Source organism: Gadus chalcogrammus, chromosome 19 (assembly GCF_026213295.1).
Source record: "Gadus chalcogrammus isolate NIFS_2021 chromosome 19, NIFS_Gcha_1.0, whole genome shotgun sequence".
Classification (NCBI taxonomy): Eukaryota; Metazoa; Chordata; class Actinopteri; order Gadiformes; family Gadidae; genus Gadus; species Gadus chalcogrammus.
The window spans coordinates 2174870-2201949 of NC_079430.1; the positions used below are offsets into that span (position 1 = coordinate 2174870).

The 27080-nt window shown below is 45.6% G+C and overlaps 2 protein-coding genes across 3 annotated transcripts in view; one reads left to right on the forward strand and one right to left on the reverse strand.

Moving 5' to 3' along the window:
* The first annotated feature begins 280 nt into the window (after positions 1-280).
* LOC130372735 (calmodulin-regulated spectrin-associated protein 1-B-like) lies at positions 281-17230 on the forward strand. 2 transcript variants are annotated; one of them, XM_056578885.1, is made up of 17 exons: positions 281-485; positions 869-1002; positions 4676-4950; positions 5736-5897; positions 6116-6196; positions 8191-8223; positions 8898-9033; positions 10260-10399; positions 10478-10574; positions 10830-10905; positions 11046-13113; positions 13824-13966; positions 15526-15734; positions 16066-16147; positions 16225-16322; positions 16451-16569; positions 16796-17230. In XM_056578885.1, the coding sequence occupies exons 2-17, from the start codon at positions 906-908 to the stop codon at positions 17087-17089; spliced, it is 4110 nt and encodes a 1369-aa protein (XP_056434860.1). In that variant the 5' UTR covers positions 281-485; positions 869-905; the 3' UTR covers positions 17090-17230. The 2 variants fall into 2 exon arrangements, with proteins under 2 accessions (XP_056434860.1, XP_056434861.1); XM_056578886.1 differs by lacking the exon at positions 8191-8223.
* Positions 17231-22522: 5292 nt separating this feature from the next.
* The window catches only part of kcnt1a (potassium sodium-activated channel subfamily T member 1a), a 20742-nt gene continuing 16184 nt past the window's right edge, over positions 22523-27080 (reverse strand). The window contains exons 24-31 of the mRNA XM_056578939.1: positions 26640-26751; positions 26381-26482; positions 25617-25700; positions 25381-25509; positions 23405-23708; positions 23215-23277; positions 23038-23122; positions 22523-22640 (exon numbers count right to left, since the gene is read on the reverse strand). Of these exons, the coding sequence (XP_056434914.1) occupies positions 22523-22640; positions 23038-23122; positions 23215-23277; positions 23405-23708; positions 25381-25509; positions 25617-25700; positions 26381-26482; positions 26640-26751 (997 nt within the window). The remainder of the gene's footprint in view (positions 22641-23037; positions 23123-23214; positions 23278-23404; positions 23709-25380; positions 25510-25616; positions 25701-26380; positions 26483-26639; positions 26752-27080) is intronic.

The following is a 27080-nucleotide window of genomic DNA, read 5'->3' on the forward strand; positions in this document are numbered from 1 at the left end:
CCCTTCATGAAATTGGATTGGCAATTTGGTATTATAAAATGAACCAATAATAAAAATGTTGTATAGGCTGAATGTTGTATCTTTCAAATACAGACACTTCCTGCTCTGTTCATTCAAATGGAATACACCCGACCCAAATAATAATGGAAATATATTTTACTTAGAAAACGGTATTTATAGAAGTGTGAAATAAACCAAATACAACTAAATGTTAACGACTTTACAAGGAATCCCGTATTAAATAGGAATAAACAGGTTTCGAGTAGCAGGCTGTGTGGGTGTTAATTGGATGACCATTGGGATCCTGTCTCCATCCTACCGTAAAGCAGGGAGAAGCTGAACTAGTGTTAGCAGAACGGATCGTACCGTAAAGCAGGGAGTAGCCGTCCTACTGTCAGCACAACGGAGGCTGACGCTTCGTGGCCGTAACAACACCTTTGTGTGGTAATATCTGGATACAGGGTCGGATGTAGCAACATACAAAGGTAATCTCCCTTCAGAGTTCTCCTCTCTGGTGATTTTGTTTAAAATGTCCCCGGTTTAACGCGCTCCGTATGTTCATGTTAGCCTCGCTAAAGCACTAAGAGCCACTGATGCTGCTCAGGTCGCTCATTCATTGAGCTAACGTTATCCCCTGGTCCTCAGCCCATTGAGAGCTAACGTTATCCCCTGGTCCTTTTGAGGTGGAGGCAAAGGACGATTATTGTGGTGGAAGTCCTTCCTAAATGTGTAACGTTGTGTTGTTTATCAGCCATAGCGTCTTGTGCTGGTGTTCGGCAGGTGCCTGTGTCTGACGGCAGAAAGGTTCATGTGTGGTATTGTTTCTGTGTCTTTGTTTGGTGGATCCTCCCCATGTCGGTGCTGGCAGGAACAGCACCTGGAGGACTGCAGGTGTGGCGGGCATCATGGATACAGACATCCTACCGAATCACTTCTACGATCCGGCCAAAGCCAAGATATATGCCAACCTCCGTTGGTTGTTCGCCAAAGCCTATGGTCCCGGTGAGTGTGGTCTTCTGCTCCTGCGATGTTCCTGACTGTAGCCTGAGAGACAATGTTACAGAAATTACCAGTCTGCTAAGGACGTTAAAGCAACGCATGAAGGAATGCACATCAATAACGCCAACAATAGTTCCTATTGGAATAGGATTGTGGCCTCTGGTTCAATACCCCAATTAGGGTACAAGCATGTATGTTTTCTAACCACGTTGTGGACATAGAAAGGGTTAATTAATATCTTTATGTGGAGCTTAAACCGAAGAGCCATGTGAAAAGTCAAAGTGTTTACCTCTGACTGCATGAGAGAAGAGAGAAGATAATGTCACCCTATCATCTGTAAAGGGACACATTGTTTTCTGAACCAATGCTTTGAGGCCAAAAGTGTTGCCTTACAGTCACAACCGTTATTGAAACTGAATGGGGGGGGAAAGAAACAAAAACATGACATGATAATGTTTTGGTTAAGAGCGTACAATTAGATAGAAAGCTATAGGCCAGAGTTACCTGTCAATCCAGGGACCCTCCCCCAAATGTCATATTTTTTTTATAGCAATAATAACTATTTGTGTGAATCGTATATTAAACCACATCACTATGTTGTTGAAATAAGATGTAGTGAAAGTGAAAGCAGGTCCATCTATCTGGACAAACTGAGCCTAATGTTATGTGGGCAACATGTAGTGACTTGGCATTTCGAGGCAGCAGCTCGACATAGAAGACAGAGACACTGTTGTTCAAATTAACAACAGTTTGCAACAGCATTAATACAGATACAGTTCCATTCAATTGGAAAACCCTATTGACTACAAGCCATTTATAGGCCATCATCGAACTGAGTGAGATATAATAAGATTGGTCTCTATGTGTCAGTGGAGAGTGTCTGGCCAGTGGGTGGGGTGCTAGTATTGCGTAACATAATTGATCTCGATGTACTATCGAAAGTAAAGCTAGTCTTTATACAGATATAGCTGAAATCATTCTCCCAATATATTCAACCATAGCCAAAGCTAACTTACTCAAACAAAGGTGTCCCCAAAGGGACAGTGTTTACCATTAACTAAGGCTAGATCAAGGAGAAAGTCATCAGGAATCAGCCTAGCGTCAGTACAGGGATACATTGCTTTCTGAAGGGACCCCTTGAGACCAAATGTTTAGCTGTGAAGTCCAACGTTGAAACTTAAAAAAAACGGCATCATGTTACCAGGTTATTTTTAATAATGCTGATTGCATTATTTCCTGATCACGTAAATAATGAGTCATAACATTGTTTCAATGACTTTTTGTACGTTTGCTTGCCTGCTCGAGCTAATGTATAATATAACTAATTAAAGTTAAGCAATTCTCTCTCTTTCCATGGTAGAAGATATCAGTGGGTTGAAAAGTTCTTAAATCCAAATCCTACTTCGAGAAGGTTACTGACTCTTTTCTTTTTGACTGTTGAACTTTCTTGGCCAACTGAACTCATCAAGTCAACTGGCAACAGTGGTACATCACTCATAGTGAAAAGTAATCATTCAATTCCCTCAAAGCCTCATGATGGGGATGTTACTTACTCAAGAAAATGTGACAATCTTAACCAACAAGACTAACCAGATGGCAACATCCACCGGAGAGAGTGTCCTGCGAGACGGTCAAAGTAGTGGGAGACCTTCTTATGGGATTAGAGCTCCGCATCACTCCCGCACACCAGACCTGGTTGGTCTTGTGATGTTATTGACATTATACAAACATATATTGGACCTTTTTGAAGCTTAATGTGCCCTTGAAATGCTTATTGCCGTGTCATGTAAACATGGCATTATCTTATCACCCTTCATGGATTTCCTTTGAACACTCCCACCAAACAATTGTCAGAGAATTATGCTATTATGTAGAATCATCGCCAATTAAATGACAATAACCAATGTGTAACCGTAGCATCGTTAGCCTTACTGCTGTGATCTCTAGATCAACCTGAACCTTGCCCTGGAAGTAGAGTAAACATTTTCCCTTGACTTGTCGGACTGGGGGGGGGGAGCAGGGTTAGGTGATGTAGTATTAGAAACTATGATTAGAGACTATATCCGTACACACACACACACACACACACACACACACACACACACACACACACACACACACACACACACACACACACACACACACACACACACACACAGCTGACCAGGGTGAGGCAACAACAGACTGCCACTGTCTCTCTTCAACTTCTCTCTGTATCACACAGATACGCACACGCACACAAAGACTGGATCTGGTGAAAACACATTAGGAGGGCGCGTGTCTCCAGGGTCCTTAAGACAGATACTCCCGTCCACAAGGCAGAACCCTGGATGGAAAATAGAAGATTTTAACAATGTTGTCAAGAGAGGAGGAAGAGAGACTGTTTTTTATCTGAAACATCATACAATTTAATGCTGAGGTATTGGCTTCATTTTATCTTAAGTGGTTGTTCAAACACACAACCAAAGAACGTTTCATTTTTAGTTATGTGTAGTTGCATCTTAATATATAATAGGATGGTTAATTGATAGATAAGATAACAACTTTATTAATTCTAAATCCATTGTGTTAATTTTAAACCCATTTGAAACATCCTGATTTTATAGGCTGGCTCTGCCTATAACCACAAACCCGTAGTGAGAACGATACAAACCACCATCTCTGTTGACCAACTATTCTTACATCACAGAGCCCTGGGTGTCAACCTGTGTTAGTGTTCCAAGGGCTTAACTAGGGATTAGACGTGATGCCGGATAACGTAAAGCACAGTCACACTCACTTTCTGGAAGGGTGAGCCCAGGCCTCCTCAAACATGGCTCAATGCATCCAGGTCCCAGACTACAGGCCTCCGGTCTGAACACAGCTGGTCAGGAGTTGTAATGTTGAATGATGATTGCTTTCTATTTTGTGGCTTATTATCAGTTCATTATCAGTTTTCCTTTGCTCCAGTCTTACTTGAAGATTTTGGCCTCCTTTTGTAGCATAGCATTTCTAGCCATTGACATTATCTTAATGTCATCTAAATTTCCCTACCAATGCTCTAATTTCATCATGTGAACTACCCAGTAACATCCATTATTTACTGTTATTATAGTATAGGTACTATAGCACAGTAAAGCCTCATTGCAGCAATCTGAGAATATAAACAGTCGTGCTCCATACATGAAGAATAAATAGGAAAGGGACTCAGATTGATTGGCTAAGAATCGCAACATCATATATTTTTTGGTGGTGACTGGTGACTGTTAGGTTTAGACCATTGTATACGGCCTGAGTCATGCTCGGACTACAGAAAACCATCCAACACAGAGAGGAGACTCAATCATTGGTGTAGCCTTTGTAACCAGAGAATGCATGCATTGTTTTATCCTAGCACACGGATCTATATGGCTGCTGTTATAAGCTATAGTATATGATACTGCTATGAAACAGTCACTACAGATGATGAGCACTCAGCTGACCTCTCTGTCTCCCTTTCCCTTCCCCTCCCACTCTCTCTATCTCCCTCTCCCATCCCACTCTCTCTCTCACTCTCACTCTCACTCTCACTCTCACTCTCTTCATCATCACTACCATGTAATGCGCTGACAACACTCTCACATGGATCAAGCTGTTGAAGCATTCATCCCCTCTCCACATTGACCTCTCTCTGCTCTCCTGTTCCCCTGGTCCTCAGACGGGCCGGAGGATCTGAGGGAGCTGTTCTACGTGGACCAGTATGAGCAGGAGCACATCAAGCCCCTGGTGCTGCAGCTGCTGCTGTCGGGGGAGCTGTACTGCAGCGTGTGCAGTCTGATCCTGAAGGGCTTCAAGACCCCGCAGTCCTCCGCCTCCATGTCCCTCCACAGCCACCAGGCCGTCCTCAAGGCCCTGCTGAGGAGGGGCGTCCACGTGGTGGAGGCCGACGAGTACGTGTCCGACAGTGACCTCAGCTCGGCGCCCATCAAGATGGTAGGTGGGGACGGGGGGCGCTCCAAGGAAGGTTAGTCGGGTGTTTGACCACCAATCAAAAGGTTGAGTGCCCCAATGTTCACAGTTTTGCCTACAGGTGCTCTTGCAAACAAGATGTCTGTAAAAATTCAAAAAATCCAAATGATGAAGCATTGATAAATATTGATAACCACCATCCATTTCCATTCTAAATATTTGCTCTGGATACCTTTGCGACGTAGGTAGATTAGAGTAGGTTTTGATGTTTGTTTTCTGTTTCCAAAAACCCCTGGGAGAAGTCTGACATTTTCAAGTTGATAATATGAATGTAATCACAAGGCAGGGGCCTATAAAAGCAATGTTTTGATTCCAATTTGCTGAACAAACATTTGACCAAACAGTACAGTTGAGTATTGAAGAGCCATAATCAAAGTGATGATGATTGAGCTACAGAGATCTGGGTTTCCACTGAGTCAATGAATCAGAGAAAATAAGTCTGAGAAAGTGAGTGTGATCTGATGTGAGCTGTGTTTCATTAGCTGTAGTCCCGGTGCAACAGAAGTCCTTATTCTCTGATATATGATGATATTATGCATTACAACGGCCCTGGTTTCAGGAATGCATAGCCATATTATCGATACATCTCTGGAACATTGGCCTAACCTAAGACTTAGAGGTGGCTGTGTGATCACATGGCTTGTTGTCTGCCTGTTTACCCGTCTCAGGTGAGGTAGCCTTTTGGCGGCCCTCTGTGGTTAAGCAGAACGTTGAGCAGCAGGCTGTTCTAAGTAGACGTTTCTCCTCAGAGTGCTCACATCACGCTGATCGACGCCCTGATGACGGCCTACGCGTCGGAGAGGGTCAGCTCTGACAGGCCAGGGTCCGGCTCCGGTCGCTTCTCCAACCCCGCTGCCTTCAGCCAGGGGCCCCTAGACCTGGAGGGCACCCTGATCTCCTGGATCAACAAGGTACACCGCCGTTAGGCTCGGCTGAGTTCATTTATCTCTGGATATTGTGATGGATATATTCCTGTAACTATTTATATGTCAAATATACATATCAATATCTAGAGACTTTATTTATGTTTCATTAATGCATTGTATATTTATATTGATATTTATGCTGTCTCTTTATATTGGTATAACTGTTAGTGTTTTTAATAATCTGCACCTCTCTGGGGCCTTAGGTGATAGTAAAGATGAGAGAGATCTCCGACAGCGAGCAGATGAGGAAGGAGCATCTCAGGGACAGCTACAGTTACCAGACGGTAGGACGCTTACTCAATATCATGTGTTTCCCTCTCACACTGTTTCACAGTTTAACCATTTACCACCACTGCTATAACCAACATTAGAGTATATTTAGCTGTTGGTCAGATAAGTACAAATGTATTCAAATTGAGCCATTCAGAGTCTTGTCTTGGGCCTGAAAGCTGTGCTCCATATATAAAGAATAAATAGGAAAGGGACTCAGATAGATCGATTAAGAAATGGGACATTATATTTTGTCTGGGAGTCTACCTTCCTAAAGTGTAACCTAATATAACTTAAACATATCATTATTGATCCCAACTGGCCCTGGTGGTGACTCGTGACTGTTAGGCCTGAGACTAATCATAGGGCCTGAGTCATGCTCGGACTACAGCAAACCATCCAACACACAGGAGACAGTAGCCTTTGTAAACATAGAATGCATGCATTGTATATCCTTATGCACACAGTCTGTATGGCTTCTGTAATAAGCTATAGTATATATGATTCTGCTATGACAAAGTCACTACAAACTACGATTACCTTTATTCATCTCATATAGATGTGTTGTATGTATTTATAAAGAATGTTCCTTATCTTCGATATTATTCACTAAAGAAAAGCAATAAATCATTCTATATTATGAACCACGCAACATTGGATGTTCAACATATGTACTGCTCTTTCCTGTAGGCCAGGCTTGTGTGTTACGATGAAATTAGATGAATTGATGCATGAATTTATATTACTAAATCCTTATTGAGCTATTTAACTGTAAAATAAAGATAAATACTAATCTTACTGATCCCCATTCAGTAACAGTAACAAATCACACAAACTAAAGTGCAGCAATATAAAAAATAACAAATATGTGGCTCTACCACTCTAACCAATTTCAAAAGTATTTAGATATCTCAAAGTTGTTGTAAACAGTACGTGAAATGTTACCGTGTGGTCTTGACCACATGTCCATGGTAGTGGCGAAAAACTCTGCTGTTTTTAGGTCCAGCCTGCTCTAGCTTTGGCTGCCTAGCCAAAACATGTGCGGGAGGGCGTCATATCTTTCTCTATGAACTCTGCTGTATCCTTAATCATTTTGCGGTGCCGTTTTGAATGGCGTTCATAGAAACTCTGGATCATTGCGGTCAATGATCCCTGCTGGGGGGGATTCAGCCTGCTTGACACACTAGTGATTGTGGTTTCCTTTTTTTTTATGTATGTCAATATCAACAAATCAAAGCGTAGTGTGGCAAGTTGTTTTCTCAGTTTTTCTGCTCTCACTCACACTCTCAGTCACGTCAGCGGATGTTAGCGTCGTGAACATGTGAACCCTGCATGGCCCTGTGTTTCAGATTCCGACCCTTACACAATCAAATCAATTAAACACTATTCTTTTTTTAATTCCAGCCCTTGCGATCTGTTAACTTCCGATCTGTATAATTGGATTAATCGTTCAGCCTTAATTAGCAATCAGTTGATCTCTCTCTGTCTCTGTCTCTGTCTCTGTCTCTGTCTCTGTCTCTGTCTCTGTCTCTGTCTCTGTCTCTGTCTCTCTCTCCCCCTCCCCCTCCCACTCTCTGCCCCTCTTCCTCTCGCTCCCCCTCCCACCCTCTCTGTCTCTGTCTCTCTCCCTCTACCTCCCCCTCCCACTCTCTCTGTCCCTGTCTCTCTCCCTCACACTCTCTGTCTCTGTCTCTCTCCCTCCCCCTCACACTCTCTCTGTCTCTAATCTCTCTTCATCATCACTACCATGTAATGCAGTGAAGACTGTCAACAAGTGTCCCTCTTACCTGGATTGAACTTTTGTGAAGACCATTTACCACATTCTGTTGCTAGAATGAACAATTCAAGTTTATTTAGCTGTTAAGTACAAATTATTTTTATTTTACCGTTGAGAGTCTTAGGCATTTTATGTGTTTTATGAGGGTTACTCATGGCCCCGGCTAACTAAATGTCTGCTCCTATTCTTTGTGCCTACGGAACAACGGCCTGTGTGCCTTGGGGATACTAGTCCCCTTCCAAATGGTACTGGACACTTGTGCCTGTGAGTACAACGCCTTGGTTTGTTTTTGTCCCTGGGAGGTGTGTGAGAGGATAAAGAGAGTGGGGTCATAACCATGGGATAAAATGTCTTGAAAACATGACAACAATTCAACAGAAACTATTAGGAAATGATGAGGAAACTTTACCAAAACATCCCAGAATTCCAGTTATATAAAAGAAATGAAAGAAAGAAAGAAAGGCCCTGTGTATTGAAATGAGAGCTACACACAGACATACAATTGTCGATTTTAGAAGACAATGCACTCTTACAGTTATTAATCATGACTTTGAACTTGCCCAGGGAAACTAGTATTAAGAGAGAGTTATTTTAAAGATGAACCAGAACGTAAACAATAATAGTGATTATTTCAATTCACTTTAGGTTTCTTGCCTAGCAGCATCTGAATAAACCCTAAAATAGTCTGATACGGTCCTTATTTAGTTCCATTACTTCTCCGGGAACCCTCTGATCCCCGTTATGTGTGCACAAGGCAGCAGCTAAGTGAGTCCCAGACAGATACTTCACCTCGCCTCACCCCCTGCCTCACAAGTCACTGGCCATGGAGGTGACACAGTCCCCCCTTGTGGCCGAGAAAGACAGTGCCAGAGAGCAGAGAGACTAGATGCATCTCCTACCATCTGTGCCTGCCTCACCCTGTTGTTGTTGTTGTGCAGGGGCGATGCCGAGACTCTCCAGAAGGGACTCCTTATCACTTCCCCCTGGTGGACGACCTGATGAACAACATATTCACTGCCACTGCTTTGCTGACTTTGATCCACTTCTACTGCCCATCTCTAATACGACTTGATGGTAAGGCCACCCACGAAATAATGTCTTCACTTGAGGTGCAGCTTAGCAGTTGTTCTTCTTAAGCAAGATCAACCCCCAACATGAAAGAGAATATTTTGCTTTATTTATTCTCTTTTATATATTTCCTTAGAAAAAAAAATAAAGTATAAACAATGCACACTTATTTAAACCTGGTGTCTTCAACTGCGGTTTATTGCTGTAGACGCTTCACACACCTCTAAACCTCTAGTTATTTCCTTGTATAATCTGAGTTGGGGTAAAGAGGTTGGCTGAAGGCTGTAGTTTGAGTGGTTTAGTTTTAGCCCCTGCTGGCTTTGCTTCCTACGCCCGGCCCAGAGTGAGCTCTGAGCGGCTCCCCATAGTGATAGTAATGAACGTGGTGGCGCCGGCTGATTCATCACAAACCTTTTTGACATTGCAATTCTCCACTTGGGATCCTAATGTTTGCTACTTGCATGACGCTGTCTTCCATGACCGTGCTCTGCCTTTATGAGGTTCTCTGTTCACTAATCGCTCTACGTGATCGATGGTCGATTAAAAAGCAGCCCTGTACCCAACGTGTGCTAGGATCCAATCTCTTTTCCCCTGCTGTACCGTGTTTAAATCCACCCTGAACTGTGTGGTGCACTGAACCCTGTGTGGGCAACCGTTGCCGTCAATCTAGATCAATGTTGGCATGGTTTGATGAAAGTATCCACTGAATAACTTAATCCTAGTACAAATGGAAAGATCTTTCAATAAATGTGTACGATATAATTGTTTGTACGGAAAGTGAAAGTGGGGCCAATACACCTTGGGTCATGTGGAAAACTTGGTTTGGATAGCTGTAGAAATGTTGTCCCAGTGTCTAGTCAACACTGTGGTGCTCAGCAAGCCTTTATTTAATGATGTCGTTCAATGGGGAAGAACCTCAACCAATCCGAAGGTGAGTGGTTGTCAAAGTTGGTATAGTATAGAAACTGAAGTAAAGTAAAGTGATGCGCCACTTTGACCAGCGGGGGTGCTATAACCTGCAGTCCAGATTAAACCATCATTGGCCCGGGGACTTGAAACTTAGCGTGCTTTCTTATTTGCCTTGCTAGCATAAGCATTTGCTCATACATATTCTGTAAATGTATGTACAAATGATGGTTTAAATATTTTTTGGGGGTTAATCAGAATTCAAAATAATATCTAAATATTATCTTGATATTATCAGTACACTAAGGCTTGCCTGTCCTCTGCAGATATATGCTTGAAGGAGATCCCTCCCGTAGCAGAGGGCATATCCAACATCCAGCTACTGATGGCCTTTTCCAATAAGCACCTAAACAGTGCTTTCTATCTGAAGATGGAGGACATGCTGTACTGTCCACTGACTCTGAAGGTACGTTGAAGTACTCATTTGAAAGAAAGGGACTGTTGTGTTTGGTCTGGTGTGTCATTAACCCGGTCTCCCTACCAGAACAACATGATGGCCTTCATCGCTGAGCTCTATTGGGTGTTTGAGAAGGTGAAGCCCACCTTCGTGCAGCCCAGGGATTCTCAAGATATGAAAGATGGTACAGCCTTGTTACATAACATGATGTTATATATATATATATATATATATATATATATATACACAACTTCATGTTCATTAATATTTATCTTTATACTTTGTTATCAACAAAGCATGTTTTAATAATACTTTATTTACATGATCTAAGTTCTAAATAATACCTCATAGAATGGAATTGATTGATGGATTTGATCATTCCAAATGTACGTCTTCATAATGGCTTTGTAGTTAAGAGGTCATGCTTTCCTTTCATGAGGGCTGAGAACCAAGCCCAGCTTCTCTGCCTGTGAGCCCCAGGATTCCATCCTGTCCTGGACTGAGAGGAGGAAGAGGTGAGCAGCCCTCTTCCAACACTAACCGTCACATCTAGGAGAGCATTACAATTCACTATGTACATTCATCTACATGAGGGTGAAACGTTTAATGAGCCTCCTGCTTTGCTTTTACTTGTGTGTTTTATGTCTTCCAACAGCCCTGTGTCGCGGCCCTTGTACCACGAGGAGCCTTACAGCCTTCACACCCCCCCATTCGAGGGTGCAGGGTTCAGCCTGGCTCTTGGCAGCATGGACCCCCATCAGACTCACCAGGGCCACACCACCCCCTCCCTGCCCAGACACCCAGCGGGGGCCGGCCTCAAGGGGCTCCCGGGCCGGGCCAAGGCCCAGGGCTTACTGGGACACGTCTACATCAGCGACGAAGAGAACGAGGCGGAGGAGGAGGAGCTGGTGGTGATCATCCACCCTCCCCTCGCTGCGGGCCAGCGACGGGACGGCGCTCCAGACGGCGGACTCCCTCACGGGGTGTTCTCCGTGGACCACCCGGCCCAGGAGAGCTTCTACCTGGAGCCTCTAGTGCCGGCTGTTTCAAAGCCCGCCAAGGAGAAGAGCGTATGCCTCAACAAGCAGGACGAGAGCGGGGAGTCTCCTCGCGGCCGGTCCAACGTCTACACCCATAGCAGTCCCGCCCCCCGACGACCAGACAAGCTGGACACCGAGTCGCTGGACCTCCGAGCGCCCTCCGCCCTCATCAGCCCCACCCAGTCGGAGCCCGAAGACAAAGAGGACAACCGCTGCCCCAGCCCGTGCCTCAGCACCACGTCCCAGGCCAGCAGCAGCTGCTGCAGCGCCTCCGACTCCACCAGCGTTCGCATGACCACCTTCGCCGACCGAAAGCTCAAAAAGAAGAACTTAAGAAACTGCGGCTCCAGTCCGACCGGCAGCTCCCAGAAGTTCCCCCTCGACGAACCTGCCATCACCTTTCCGCCGCAGCTTCCTCAAGGCGGTCCCGTGTATCCAAGGGGAGATCACAAGTCCAGCTGGCAGGGAAAAGAGTCCCTGGGGGGGTTTGAGAAGGAAGCGGGGGCCTGGTCCCCGCCCGCCGTGCAGTCGGAGCTGCTGCAGCTCCACATGCAGCTGGTGGAGCAGCAGCGGGCCATCGAGGGCCAGAAGAAGAAGATGGAGACGGTGTTCACGCAGCAACGCCTGGAGCTGGGGAAGGCCGCCTTCCTCAACGTCATCAAGAAGGGAGGAGGGAAGAGCGACACGTTGCCACGGCCGCTTAAGAAATCCTCGGAGTTGTACTCTGACATCTGGAGGTCGGAGGATGGAAGGGGCAAGATTCACCCCAGCAAAGACGACTCCTGCCTGGACGAGGTCCTCCTGAAGGAGAGCCTGGGCCGGGGACTGAAACAGAGTCAGGAGCGAAGGGACAAGAGGCTCCACCCCGCTGGCCTCTCCCACGTGGGCCCCGAGCTGGACGTCTACGGCTTCTGCTACTCCTTAGACAACCTCAACAAATCAGTGAGCTCCATCCAGCAGAAGATCATGCAGCTCTCCTTGCAGCAGAGCAGACTCATGAAGCAAGGTGAAGCCACGCCCACACCCAGCTCACAAGATGTAGGAGCACTGACCAAAGACCCCCCCTTTACTCCTCAAACCCCCCCCGCAGCCGTGAGCTTCTCCATCGCAGACTTTGCCTCGCCCGACGACAGCGGGTTGGGTAGCATAAGCACTCGTTCTCTGGGTCGGCGTTGTCCCGCTGTCCCTTTCAAACGTCATGCACTCACCAAGCCTACAGAGCTGAGACTAAACAAAGAGGACAGCAAGCCGGAGTCCGCCAAGCATAGCACCAATCAAACCACAAGCACACATTCCCCCCCCGAGAGACCCAAGGAGCAGCCGGAGGACTTGGAACCTGTGAGGAGCCCCATCAGAACCAGTCCCCGAGGCTCCACCTTCACAGTCCCCTGTGACACCAAGAGCCCAGCGCCTCGCCCTCGGAACAGGAAGAAACCCTCTCCGTCACAGCCCCCCCTCCCCGTCTCCCTGGTTCCAGACGGGCCGTTGGTCCTTCCTCCCGGGCTTCCAGCAGAATCGGATGAGGAGGATAAAGCCAGCAGCTCAGAGAAGGGTGATCCTATTGAAGAGGAGGCGGACCCTGTCAGGAGGGACGTTATGGAAGAGGACCTATCGGAGCAGACCGGGGCTGACCCTTCAGACTGCCAGGGCAGTGAGCAAAAGAATGGGCTGCTCTTCTACAAGGTACAGCTGAATGAATGAAACCAGTTCAAAAGTGACCTGATTTATATTTAACTAATCTGGTAGGACTTGAGAGTAACAATTGATGCAACTTTGAATTATTAACATAGTAGTAGTACTAGTTGTAGTTGTAGTAGTAGATTGATAGTTTTGTTCACCTCACCCCCTCTAGCGGTGTAGACTCATTCCATTATGTTCCAAACTAGAGTTGAGCAGCTTCCATAGCTGTGTCTTTGGTTTGTCCAACCCAGGTTAGCCCTTATAAACTGCCTATATGGGCCCAGAAAGAATCACACCCTCCTAAGCTTATCCTCTCGCCACTTATTGAAATATTGCTCTTGACACAGAAATTAGAAGAGTTGTTGAAACTAATGCTTTACCTGAACTAGTCATGCTTTACTAAAAACCAAAACAACAGACTTATTGTACATCGTTTGTAAATCATTAACTTATGGTTTATAAATGATCCTACAAACTTCAGGTTATCTTATTCCTAGTTTATGTTTTTTATTATTCAAGAACTCAATATTTGCTGCTACCTAGTTGATACTTCAAAGAAGCAGTAGTCCAGTACAGAATACACTGAGTCCAGGATGGGGCAGACCACTGGCCGGCTTGGCCTGATTCCAACCATGTTGGGTTGACCCCTTTAAATATGTGATATATGATATATGTCAGTATATATGTACGTTCTGAACGGTTTGGGTCCTCAGCATGCGGAGAAGGAGATGGAGGAGGATGAGATGGCCAAGCGCCGCGCGGCCTTCCTTCTGAAGCAGCAGCGCAAGGCAGAGGAGAGCCGGCTCCGCAAGCAGACGCAGGAGGCCGAGAATGAGCTCAAGAGAGACGAGGCCAGGTACTACTTTACTGTACTCATCCCAAAGGGAAGCGTTGCAGTAGCAGTTCACATCAATGACAAAAACACGCACAATGAGGTTGGTCAAAAGAAAGAAAGAAGGAGTTAGGCTAGTTAGGATAAAGGCACTTTGAGTGTACATACGGTGGGAAAAACAGACCGGTCGGGATGTGCCAGTCAACCCTAAGCTGTGTCGGGGCCAGGATTGTGACCTGACACCTTTTTTATTATAAATTATTGAAACAAAAAAGGTTCTGGAGAATCTGGGTAATTATGGGCGTTCCTAGAACCATGTTTGGGCGGTCCTGGGAGGTGACGGGGTGTGGACGCTGAGCTGGTTCACGTGTGCGCATGAGCTCAGGACAGTTGGTATGTTTAAACAGAGCACCCCGTACCGTGGTGCTACGCACTGGTCCAACATCTCGGGAAACCTCTGCTTTTCCAACTTTCATACTCGGACTGTAAGTCCTCGTGTACAGAGAGGACGGTGCGGGTACTGCCCCCTGCGGTGATCCTCCTGTGAGTCTGGTCTCTAATCACAGGGGAGGTGTGAGAGGGAAGCAGCTTTGGTGGCAGCTAGTGTTCGAAGTCATACCAAAATTATGACTTCGATACGATACCTGCCCGAAAATACTTCGATACTCGATACTGAACCTATACTACGGTGAAAATCTGAAATATCTGGAAAAGAGGTGAATAATGGTCCAGCTCGGTCTCACTAATTACTAATTACATTTCTTGGCTCACATATCAGGAATAATTTGAAATGGGACATTAACACCACCCACCTAATCAAAAAGGCAAATCAGAGACTTTATTTCCTAAGACAACTGAAAAAGTTTCATGGCAACAAAAATCTTTTGGTGCTCTTCTACAAAGCCATCATTGTAAGCATCATCACGTCATCATTCACCGTCTGGTATGGGAGCTCTGACAGGCGCACCAAGAGGAATTTAGAGATAGTTGTCACCAAAGCCTCCAACATCACTGGTTGTGACCTTCCATCAGTCCACTCTCTGTATGCCGAACGCAGCTTGAACCGAGCAACCAAGATCATCAGGGACGCCTCACATCCGAGCCATGATCCCTCCATGAAGTTTCTATTGTATTCTATACTTTTCTATGGTTTAACTTTCAGCAGCTAGGTCCTTTCCTGCTTTTTGAACAAATTACGTTAATAAATTAATTCTACAGAGCAGAGGATTGTATTCCGATTGAGGCGTATTATATAATACGCCTCAATCGGAATAAAATTCTCTGATCGGAAAACAATTCCATGCGGAATAGAAAAGGTGTTGTAGTCCGCTATAATCAACATGTTTTTGGGGTGCTATCCACACAATTTACTCTGTAGTACAATATTTGTTGTTTCTAGGGATGCACCGGTGTGACATATAGGACCAAACCGATATTCATAAGCGGCAATTGGCTGATGCCGATATTGATTGTTTGTCGTTATATATCATCAACATTAGTTGGTATGCATATTAAAATATCTAATTTGTAATAACTACATTGAGGCCATCTTGAGATCCACCTGACCGGCCCTTCCTCTGCAGACTGAAGGCGGAGGAGGACCGCGTGCGCAAGGAGGAGGAGAAGATCCGCCGGGAGCTGATCAAGCAGGAGTATCTGCAGCGGAAGCAGCAGGAGCTCCTGGAGGAGCAGGGGGCGGTGAAGCCCCGGCCCAAGCCCCTGAGCGCCCGCAGACCCCGGCTCAAGTCCCCCCCCCACCCTGGCAGCCTGCTGCCCAAGGCCCCGTCCAGAGGTCAGCATGTGCACTGCGCTCACGCATCAATACGGTGGTTTGGTTACCTTCATATCTGACCGTTGGGTAAATATGAAACTAAAGGTACATTGAACATTCCAACATCAACTATTGAAAGGCACACCATCATGAAGCAATCCACAATGTTAGAGCTCTACATGCCTGACGTGTTTCACTAGAAGAAGGTTCAGAATGAATTGGTGTATGTCAGTAACAACATGACGAGGTTCATAGTGCTGATGCTCCTGTAGGAATAATGGATCCACTTTTCATAGCGGTGAATCACCGCTGAACTAACAGCTGAACTAACAGCTGCTCTGGCCCATTTCAGACGAGCCGAGCTCCAGCCAGCGAGGATCCACTCTGAGCCTGGCCGGTGAGCCAGACGACTTCCCCTCTGGCCGCTCCCTGAGGTCAGCGTCGGTACGGTGTGGGGTCAGCCATGGTAGCGTGTGTCCCCCTGTGTGTTAACACTCTGCTTCTCCCCCAGGTCTTACTCCCGGTGTTCTGAGGACTCCTTCTCGGTCATGAGCGTGGACTGGGATAAGCGCTCCACAGCCTCGTTCTCCTTGACCGCAGACTACAACGGTGAGCAGAAACTATGTGCTCCACTCCAAGCTGTGTTGTTCTATTGTAGAGCTGAATATAATTTTGGTCTTATGAGACGGGATTCATACGTCTGTAATCTTTCTGTTCCTTTGGTCCTAAATAAATAGGACCAAAGCTCTTTAAGGAGCCGACATCAAAGTCCAACAAGTCCATCATCATCAACGCCATCGCTCACTGCTGTCTGGCTGGGAAAGTGAACGAATCACAGAAGAATGTTGTCCTGGAGGTCAGTGTGGTTTGATGTGCAGCCATGCTGAGGAAAACAGAATGGTGACCCACAATGATCAATTGCCTTAAATAAGCTAGCTCTGCAGCACTCTTGACATCATATCCGCTGGCGCTAAGTGAAAGCTAAAAGGAGGCTAAACAAAGCTTGATATCTCATTTATTTACTAATCTAATGCTACTTTTGCGAGCTAACTAATGACAATTTATCCTCCTCCCGAGAATAGGAGCTGGAGAAGTGCAAAGCCAACCACCTGCTGATCTTGCTGCGCGACGGCAGCTGCCAGTACCGGGGGATTTACTGTTACCTCACCGACACGGAGGAGATCATCAAGTTCCTGGGCACCGGGCCGCGCACCATCACCCGCAAGATGACCGACAAGCTGTACAAGTACAGCTGCGACCGCAAGCAGTTTGGCCTCATGCCCACAAAGACCCTGTCCATCACCGTGGACGCAGTGACCATCCACAACCACCTGTGGCAGGTGAAGCGCAAGGGAAGCCTGACCATGAAGAAGTAAGGACACTCTGGTCTCCATGACTACTGCCTGGCAGCCGCGAGACGGACCCCCTGCACGCCTGTTGACCAGGGGAGCTGAACAAAACTTGATATTTATTTGCTGCTTTTTTGTATATTCTAATTTGTGGTTTTGTAATTAATGTGTGTGTGTGTATATATATATATATATATATATATACATATATATATATATATATATATATCTACCTACATATGTGTATTTGTATATGTACATATATATATATAAGTATGTATGTGTATATAAATATATATATATATAAGTATGTATGTTTATATAAATATATATATATATATATATATATATATATATATATATATATATATATATATATATATATATATATATATATATATATATATATGAAACATGGACTATTTGGACCTTTTTCTGGTAGTTTTAACCTAATTATTCTATGTTGCATCAGCCCTCTTGATATCATGTGACTAGCTGTTTTCTTTTATAAAGCACAGTTTGAAACAGTCCAAGGAATGTAAAAAGAAGGCAACTTGAAAAGAAATGTGAGTGTTGCTGTAAAGGATGCTTCAAATATTTCAACTAAACTGTACCATTAAGACAGTAGGTTTTGTCTTTATAACCTCCAATCAAACGTACTCTGCTGAAATCTATGAACAAGCTTGAAGATTAATGTATTTTCTGTACCTCTAAGATGGCGGCAGGCCTTCCAAATTAGGAGTGTGACTGCGTTAGACAGGGTGGAATTTTTAACCAACTAAGTTTAACTGTATTTTGTATGCCATGGTACAAAGTACAGTAGAAGTTCTGACAGATAAATAAAGCCAATATGACCATGCAACACATTTAAAGTAGAAATGGTGCCATGATACAAAAGGGTTCTACCGAAAAGCAAAGCAGTAGAAATGTTTGGCGAAGGCCTTTTGATTCCTCAGAAACGATGTAACGGCACAGTATTTCATATGGAATAAAGATATCTACTCTTAGAGCTTGTGATCGAACCTACCTTTCTGAAATTGCCTACATCTTCTACGTTAAACTAGGATGACTACAAAATCATAGTTTACCCTAAGACAATAGAAAACGTTTGACTGTATGCAAGAGCACAAACAGAAAATCCTGTCTAAATAATGCTGAAATTCTGATTCAGTTTAAAGTCCAAGGGACATCATTCTTTAGACTAATGAGCTAATGATTGAGTGATGGCTAATTGACCTTAAACATTTGAGTCTAATTTGAGAAAAAGAGCCATAAAGCAAATTATAACAGAGCAGTTGCCCAAAGGCAAGTCCATCAACAAACTAATTATCAAACCTAGAAACTACAGCTAATATCGAAAATATATTACAGGTCATTAAAAATACTAAGTGTAAGACACTTAAGGGAAACGAAGAAAGGACTCTTTGTTTAAAGAGCATAGCTGGACTTTGTCAGCAACCTTATTACTATACAGGTAGGGAAAGATCAATTATGGTTTGGTCAACCTTGTTTTTGTTATTTGTATTGCATTCTTTCATAAGCAAATAAGAAGAAACATTTTAAATACTCCCCAAATAGTATGGGCATAAATCCCCCCCCCCCCCTCACACACACACACAGCTCTGGGTGGAGCTCTGTGTGAGCTCCAACATTTGGATAACCTTGGACAGCACCAGAACATGTGTGTATCAGAACATGATTGAGAGGTGACCACCTGGGTCTGTTACAGGCATCACAAACATTGGGATACATTTTCGTTAGTTTGGCATTTGTTTAATGGTGTTTGAACAATACCTTGCATTGCACAAATAGAGGAGTTAACCATCTGTAAGATGTGGTCCCACTGATCTTCCGAGACAGTTATCCCCAATAACCCCTCACAGGCATCACAGGCATCTTTAGCATGGAATGGGACCATGTCCATGGAGCTAACAGATTGATGGACAACACAATTTTATTTTGATCAGGGCTGAGAGAGAAGGAAGTTTGAAAGGATTGAGAGGATTTCAGGGGGTGAATAGGAAAGTGAGGGTACTGCCTTTGAATGAAATGTCTACCTGGAAGAAGTAAAACCACAGAGTTCTGCAAAATCTGGGAAGATCCCTTCACTTTAAAATGTGTTGATGGAAACTATGCCTTTGTTATGACGTGCGAAAGGCTGCCTCAGAGCAAGAGTGACAAAATACATTATTATTTAACACAGGTACAATAAAGAGGGCATATTATTGAGAAGGAATCATGTTTTAATTTAGAAGAGTTCAGAGAGCATGGTCACAGGTCTGAGGCCAGGATATTTTATAGTGGTGCGTTTCCACCGAGCGGTGCGGTACGGTTAGATGCGGTACGGTACACACATCCCAATGTGTGTACCGGTACGGTTCACGTTTCCACCGCCAAAAGTGTGCGGGGTCCAGTAAAAAGCGCACTGAGCCGCACTTAACCGTACCTATTTTTCGGTACTCCTCCATTGGGGTACCAAGCTGTCTGAAAGGATGCCGATAAGTTGGAGCTACACACGCCGTCCGTTGATTTGTCGACAGAAGACAGGGGGATTATACAATAACATACAAATATAGTACCCGCAGGTTATTTCTGGAGAACAACGAGAGCTTAGTTTATTTAAGAAAATGTTGCGCAAAAGTTTGCCGTCCTTCTTGGACATCCTACATTGTTGCTCTTTGTTTAATGTGTTGCGTTCTTCTTTTTCATTGGATTTTTTAGCAGGCTACTCTGTGTCGGGCTGCAATGATTTCACGATGCTTACGTAGCTGCGCTGGGCAACAGTGACCACGATCTCATTCACCTGATCCCCCGCAACAGGCAGAGATTGAAACTCTCTAAACCTGTAGTGAGTCGGTTCAGAGTGTGGTCCAGCGAAGCCTGGGAGAAGGGCCCGAGGCGGGAAAACACTTTGACTAATACACAGATACTCTGTCATCGTTCATCGGCTTCTACGAGGAGGTGTGTGTCCCCCTCCACTCCAGGAAGTCTTACAACAACGACAAGCCCTGGTTCTCCCCCCAACGAAGCGGCTGAGGTGGGAGAAGGAGGCAGCAAGGCGCGGCGGGGACGGTGGCCTGTTCAGGCAGGCCAAGTACAGGTTCACCAAAGCGGTGAAGGAGGCGAAACATCGCTGACTGCAGCAGCAGCTATCGGAAGAGAATCCCTCCTCCGTGTGGAAAGGCCTCAAAAAGATCACCAATTACAGACCTCCCCTCGCCAACGAGCTCAATGAGATCTACTGCATGTTTGAGAAGGAGTTCACTCCTGTCCCTTCCCTCCACCCCCCAGGTCACAACGCACCCCCTGCTATTCTCCCTGATGCATCTGAAGGAGCTTCCCAACATTACAGGCCCAGTAACAGACAATACAATTCAGCAAGGCCAGTCAGCCCCATGTGTTCGATACAAGGGCGTTTGTTACACCAAAATAACACACTTGATGGTGGGTCAAATTTAGCAAAGAGGGCATTCTTAATAAGCATTGGGATGTGCTGAAATATACAAAGGGATTTGGGACGGATTATCATCTTCACAAGATGGATACAGGTAGGTCATCAGCATTAAAGTACATCTTATGGATTGTCCAAACCCTTGAAATTACCTAGAATTTCTCCTTCCCACAAGGCCATATGGCAAGTGTCTCAATGGCTTTCACAAAAGGAGGTGTGACGGCTCATTCTGGCCGGGTAACCATCACTTCCCCTCCAGTGGTAACAGAAGCAACAGGATCCTCTAGAATCCTGGATTCTGCATTAGAGATGAAGCCAGAACTAAAACCACATTCTCCAAAACAAAACAGGTTTCGCCATACGTCTCAGTCAAAGGCTTTCTCGGTATGTAGTGTCTGAACAACCTTGGGATGGCTGGAGAATTAGAAGTATTAAGAAGCCTTTGGGGATTGGGAAATTAGGGCCTCACAAGCATAAATCTGGTCTGGTCAGGGCTGTGAAGATGGACAGACCTGAGTGGCACTGGGATAGAACCTGCGAAAGGGTTTTGAAGCCTACATTTTGAGTGTGAGATGAGATGAATGTGAGATGAGCCTTTAACTGCAACATGAAAGAGGATCCTTATCTTGTTTTAATAAAAGCGAAACGTGGGCTTCTGATCCAGAAGGGTTCCTTTCCTTCAACATATCTAAGAATTGCAGAGAAAGAAGCAGAGAATAGTTAGTAAAATTAAACTATACAGCCATTGGGGCCAGGTGATTTACCACATTTATGTCATTTGATAGCTTCTTGTTTCTCTCGATATCCCAACCAAAACATCTGGGGAGACATCAGACCTTTAAAACATGTTCATATCCATGCGTGATCTTATCCTCGTGAGAATGTATACCTGGTACAGCCTGGCAGAGCTTAGTGACCATGACCAACTTCATGGTCATGGTGATACGTAAATTCTGGGTTGGGGCTGGAGGCATATCAACTATCCCGTTCTTCTGTGATACTGATTATTCTTTGTTTTTTATTTGCTTATCAATCAGACATGTTTTCCATCTCAGTAAAATATAAAATAGGATATAGATTATGGACCTGAGCAATCAATGCTGCCAACTATTTCATATTTAGTTACTTACTACACTTTTATCCAAAGAGACTTGAAGTGAATCCAGATTCATGTCATTAATGAGCAGGTAGGGGTTCAAATACTTTATGAGGGATGCCTACAGGTAGACTGCAGATATTGAGGTAATTTTTGTCATATAATTTGAACCATCAGACATCTTCAGTAACTCTCCACAAAGATCACGATTTACCTCCAGGTCAACGCTTGAAACACTGAAAACCAAACAGACAATGCTGTCCATCAGAGTTGGACAGCAGAGACACGTTAAACAGTATCAGAGCTGAAGGCCTCAGAGCTGAAGGCCTCAGGGCTGAAGGCCTCAGGGATGAAGGCCTCAGGGCTGAAGGTCTCAGGGCTAAAGGTCTCAGAGCTGAAGGCCTCAGGGCTAAAGGTCTCAGAGCTGAAGGCCTCAGAGCTGAAGGTCTCAGAGCTGAAGGTCTCAGGGCTGAAGGCCTCAGAGCTGAAGGTCTCAGAGCTGAAGGCCTCAGGGCTGAAGGTCCCAGAGCTGAAGGCCTCAGGGCTGAAGGTCCCAGAGCTGAAGGCCTCTGGGCTGAAGGCCTCAGAGCTGAAGGCCTCAGGGCTGAAGGCCTCAGAGCTGAAGGCCTCAGAGCTGAAGGTCTCAGGGCTGAAGGCCTCAGGGCCGAAGGCCTCAGAGCTGAAGGTCTCAGAGCTGAAAGTCTCAGAGCTGAAGGCCTCAGGGCTGAAGGCCTCAGAGCTAAAGGCCTCAGAGCTGAAGGTCTCAGAGCTGAAGGCCTCAGGGCTGAAGGCCTCAGAGCTGAAGGTCTCAGGGCTGAAGGCCTCAGAGCTGAAGGTCCCAGAGCTGAAGGCCTCAGGGCTGAAGGCCTCAGAGCTGAAGGTCTCAGGGCTAAAGGTCTCAGAGCTGAAGGTCTCAGAGCTGAAGTTCCTCTGCAGCGTCTATGCTGGACTCGTATGTCTCCTTGAGACTGCTGCTCTTGACGGAGGGTTCATCAGGAACATGGGCCAGGGGGTCAGGCCGGATCAGGTACCTGAGGATGGAGAGGGAAGGTGGGACCAGGGTTAACACTTGAACAGGACTCAATCCCTCGGTTTCATTCCTCTGTTTAGGAGGTTGAGCTTCCATTTCTCTATGGACATTGTACATTGTACAAGCCAGCCTGGAGGATGACCCCTACAATTTAGGCCAATCTTGACAAGACTCAAAGGGCGAACAGGGAGCTTGATGCACCATTGGCTGGCTGCAAACACAAATCTGATGCCAAACTCGAGGGAGCTAGGCCAGTAAAAGCAACGGGTCAGACTATGTGAGGATTGATGATCATTACAGCAATTTAGTGTTGATTCTAAAGCAAGCAGATTAAGGACAACTAATTTATATATTCCTGGTAAGCGTTGGAGCGTTATAGTGGTGACTGGTGCTCGTACACGATGTCATTGATCTCCAGCCGGGTGTCGGGGGCGGGGTTTATCAGAACATAGGACAGAGTGTTCTGCTGGTCACGCAGCTCGCCTGAAACAAACACGGTGACAGCACGTCAGGATAAAACTGGCACAGCGATACAGGATTCTGCCTTATCACCATAATGATTAAAACACGATTACCTTGTAAGTGGCCCAAGTTGACTCTGTTCATGACATCACTGCCTGTCAAATGAGCCATGTCATCTATAGAAAGACAGGGTTACAGATCAGCAGTCAGAACCGGGAAGGAAGGCTCCCTCGCTTGTATGGGAGGTAACAGCGCAAACCTGTCCCCTTGGTTACGGTTCATAGTCAATGGAAGGGGTCTCACCATACTCCGAGGTGGGCAGGCCCAGGTGCTTCATGCGGTTGCGGACAAGCTGGGAAAGCTCCTCGCGTTCAGAGCGGCGGTAGAAGGTGAACCGCTGTTGGGCCATGCGCTGGCCGCAGTCCGGGGCCGGCCGGGTCCCCGGGGGCCCCGAGGGCCAGCGCGGGCTCCTCTTGCTCAGCCGACGGGCCCACTGCATGCTCTTCTTCCTCCGCAGGGGTTCCGGGCGGTCGGCACCACGGCACTCCTCCCCACCCTTCTCCATGGGCACCTCCCCCTGGGGGTTCAGCTTCGCTGACGTATGGGACTGGGGGGTGGGGAGAGAGGGTAGGGGGCCATGGGGGTCAGGGGTCCGCAGCATGGGAGTGGGTTTACAGAGTCAAACAAGCTAAGTCAAGATCATTTGTTTAGCACCTTATCACCAGTGTTGCCAGATTGGGCCAGATTTCCCGCCCCATCTGGCAACACGGCTTATCAAAGTTAAGAGTCTCAAAAGGCTTCAAAGACCAGGGGCCTCCACGGATTCAGTTTTTTGCTGAGGAAATTTCCTTTCCTAACGAGATGACCCGGAAAGGTTCCTCGATGCAACCATTTAAACCAACCTTAGCATAGGTTACTCCTGACCAACCTTTATGAACGGAAGGGTGACACATGTATCCCATATTCCTTTAAGACGGCAATTTTTAAAGTACACAGACTCATGAGAGACGCGGTAAAGCAGAAGAAGAGAATTCACTTACAAAGTAGCAGTCAAGCAAAGTGCTGTAGAAAATAGCCTAAAAAAATCGAAAAACCCTAAAGAACTCATTAAATACCAACATCATAAGATATTTCCGTATCCCCTAATTTACGAAAATAAGAAAATAATTAAGAAAATAAAATGCCAACTTCACATTTAAGAAGGACTACTGAGGGCAGTTGATGTCAACATCAACGTAAGATTAGCCTCTTTTTCACATGTGAATTGGGATTCAAGTGGCCTCAAATATTCCCGTTGGCCAAGTCCGACCTAAGTGTTTCTCACTGTTGGCCACAGCCTTATTGAAATCAATATGACAAGAACGCATGGATCAAAAGAGGGCTTGTTGTAGTCCATCTTCGGAAATTGTAGTTTCACTCTTGGAGACACTATAGGTCGGCAATACCCGCTGTCGCGCAATGACGTCGGTTAGGAAGAGTGGGGTCAAATTTATTTTAAACAATGTATTTTCCTATGTTCGAAAGGAGGCACCTTTTCATCTCTCCTTGACCCGATGAAGTTTTCCATAAAGGTTAAGGGAAGGAGGAATAAAGGCTAGGGGATTTGACAATCCGTAGAGGCCCCAGCATCTCTACATGATAAATGGATGGCCGGTTGGATAGTGTGGAGCATGTGTGGGTGAACTGTTCACCTGACCCCACTCAGACTGAATAGTCTCTGGGCTGCACACCTGAGGTGCATTAACCAATCAATGCACACAGGTTAAAGCAGCCATCACCACACACTCTCTGACTGAGATCTCTGACTTTGCAGCATAGAACATCGGCTCTGCGTGCTTCCTCCAACTGTACAATACACCAGTTCACTCAACATCAACCTGTCTCCTGGTGGGTGGAGCCGAGTACAGGGAAACCTAACGCAGATAGACAGGCCGAGAGATAGGTGAATAGATAAAAAGATAGACCCATATTGCATCTACATGGTAATTTGCATTTACATTGCATACGTTCATTGAATTAATTGTATATTTTCATGCAATTACTTGTATTGGTTCATGCATTTTATTGTATATGGTCATGAAATCTGTCTATCTGTCATGTGTTTATGCTTGCATGCTAAGCATGCATCCATTGCAAAAAGAGTTGCTCAACCTCAATGAGACTTCCTGAAGAAATAATAGGTCAATAAATAGGTTAAATAACATTAAAAATAGATGGCAAGATAGATAGACCGTTAGACAAGCCGACAGACAGCATATATGTCTGTCTGGTAACTCAACCTCCGGGGGAGAGAACATGTGGTATTCCGTCCTGTAAATCCCAATCGGGATCTCAGCGCTGGAGGAGCAGAGCTTCTGGAAAAGTCTCCCATACGTCCTGATCCACAGATCCTCCTCAGAGATCTTCATCTGGACACACAGAGGAGCACACCGATGATCATTGGGAATACGCACCAATGGCACGTCCACCATATCATATTAGTATTATTACTGTTGCTGTGGTTTTAATTACTCACAGCACAAAGATACCCTGATCCCGGAGTGGTGTCCAGACCGAGAAGCAGCCTGGCAATGAGGATCATGTAGTCCTTCACAAAAGACTAATAGAGAGATGCAGCACATGGAATTACTCCATTAAATGGTGAAATCACATCACAAATAGCATGCTGTCCCCTTGCTAAACACGAGGGGGCACTGTTGAAACATTTGTCCTCCGTCCTCTTCACAAGATCCAACGCTTTTTTCCCACACAATATATATTTATATATATTTTTTTTTTTTTGCTAATCCCTACACTGTGCCCCCCTTAGAGGAACCTAGTTTGGGAATTATCTTTTTTCCCCCTCGTTTACCCTCTTGTTTTTTCCTTTTCTTATCTAATAATGAGGGAGCGCATGCGCCCCGACAGTCTCTCCGTCCTGTCTCCCCACACTCTCTTTTATGTTTCTTGGACATGATGTAACTGGTAATTTCGCTGCTCTGTACTTGTGACATGTGCAATGACAAGTCTCTATTCTATTCTATCACAGAAATTTATTCCATTCCGATTCCTGCATTTCAACCCAAGTCCCGGCTGTGGCGGTGTTGGGGGCTCCAGCAGAAACCCACCTGGTACAGCAGAGCGTCCACCAGCAGAAACCCACCTGGTACAGCAGAGCGTCCACAGCAGAAACCCACCTGGTACAGCAGAGCGTCCACAGCAGAAACCCACCTGGTACAGCAGAGCGTCCACCAGCAGAAACCCACCTGGTACAGCAGAGCGTCCACAGCAGAAACCCACCTGGTACAGCAAGGTGTCCAACATGCTGATGCTGAACACCCGGCCCGCTGCGAAGGGCAGGCGGAACATGAAGGCCAGGTTGGAGCCTCGGTCGCGCTCCTTCTGTTGGGAAGCAGACACTCTTTTGATTCAGTAAGAACAGGCATCTTGGACATTGACGGAGTGGATTACATGTGGAGAGGGGGGAAAGGAACTCTTCGAACATTATGATTGCTTTTATGTCATCAGTTTTAGACTTCTACTTCAGGACTTCTCTCACCTTCTCCAGCTTGGAGAGAGCCAGGGAGTAGCAGTCCTTGGCTCTGAACTGCATGAACCTCATGTTGGAGGGGTGTGTGAGTTCTGTGATGATGCTCAGACTGGGGAACAACCTGCAATGGGAGGGCCTTCGTTAGGCTAAGTTTCAGATGCATTGTGGGCAATAGCCTGAAAACTCAAAAGAAAAGACCATGATCTTCCCCCATCTGTTTAACTTAGTCCCAGAGATGTAGTCAACTTTCCAAAGCAGAGTGGGGGTGGGGGTGCTGTACGCTAGCCTGACATATATCGTTATCTACGGGCACAGACCGAAAGGCTCCTGCACGGGATGGCATTGACCTTCAAGTAGTCACAGAAACGACATGTGTCTACTTCCTGTCCAAATCCTGTCTGAGTTCCAGCAAACATCTTTCTTATCAGAAACAGCTTTAACTGCAATAGT

Coding starts and splice junctions, on each gene's coding strand:
- LOC130372735 (XM_056578885.1), top strand. CDS start 906: ATGGATACAGACATCCTACCGAATCACTTCTACGATCCGGCCAAAGCC. Junction 1,003..4,675: donor CGCCAAAGCCTATGGTCCCG/GTGAGTGTGGTC, acceptor CCTGGTCCTCAG/ACGGGCCGGAGGATCTGAGG. Junction 16,323..16,450: donor CTTGACCGCAGACTACAACG/GTGAGCAGAAAC, acceptor CTAAATAAATAG/GACCAAAGCTCTTTAAGGAG.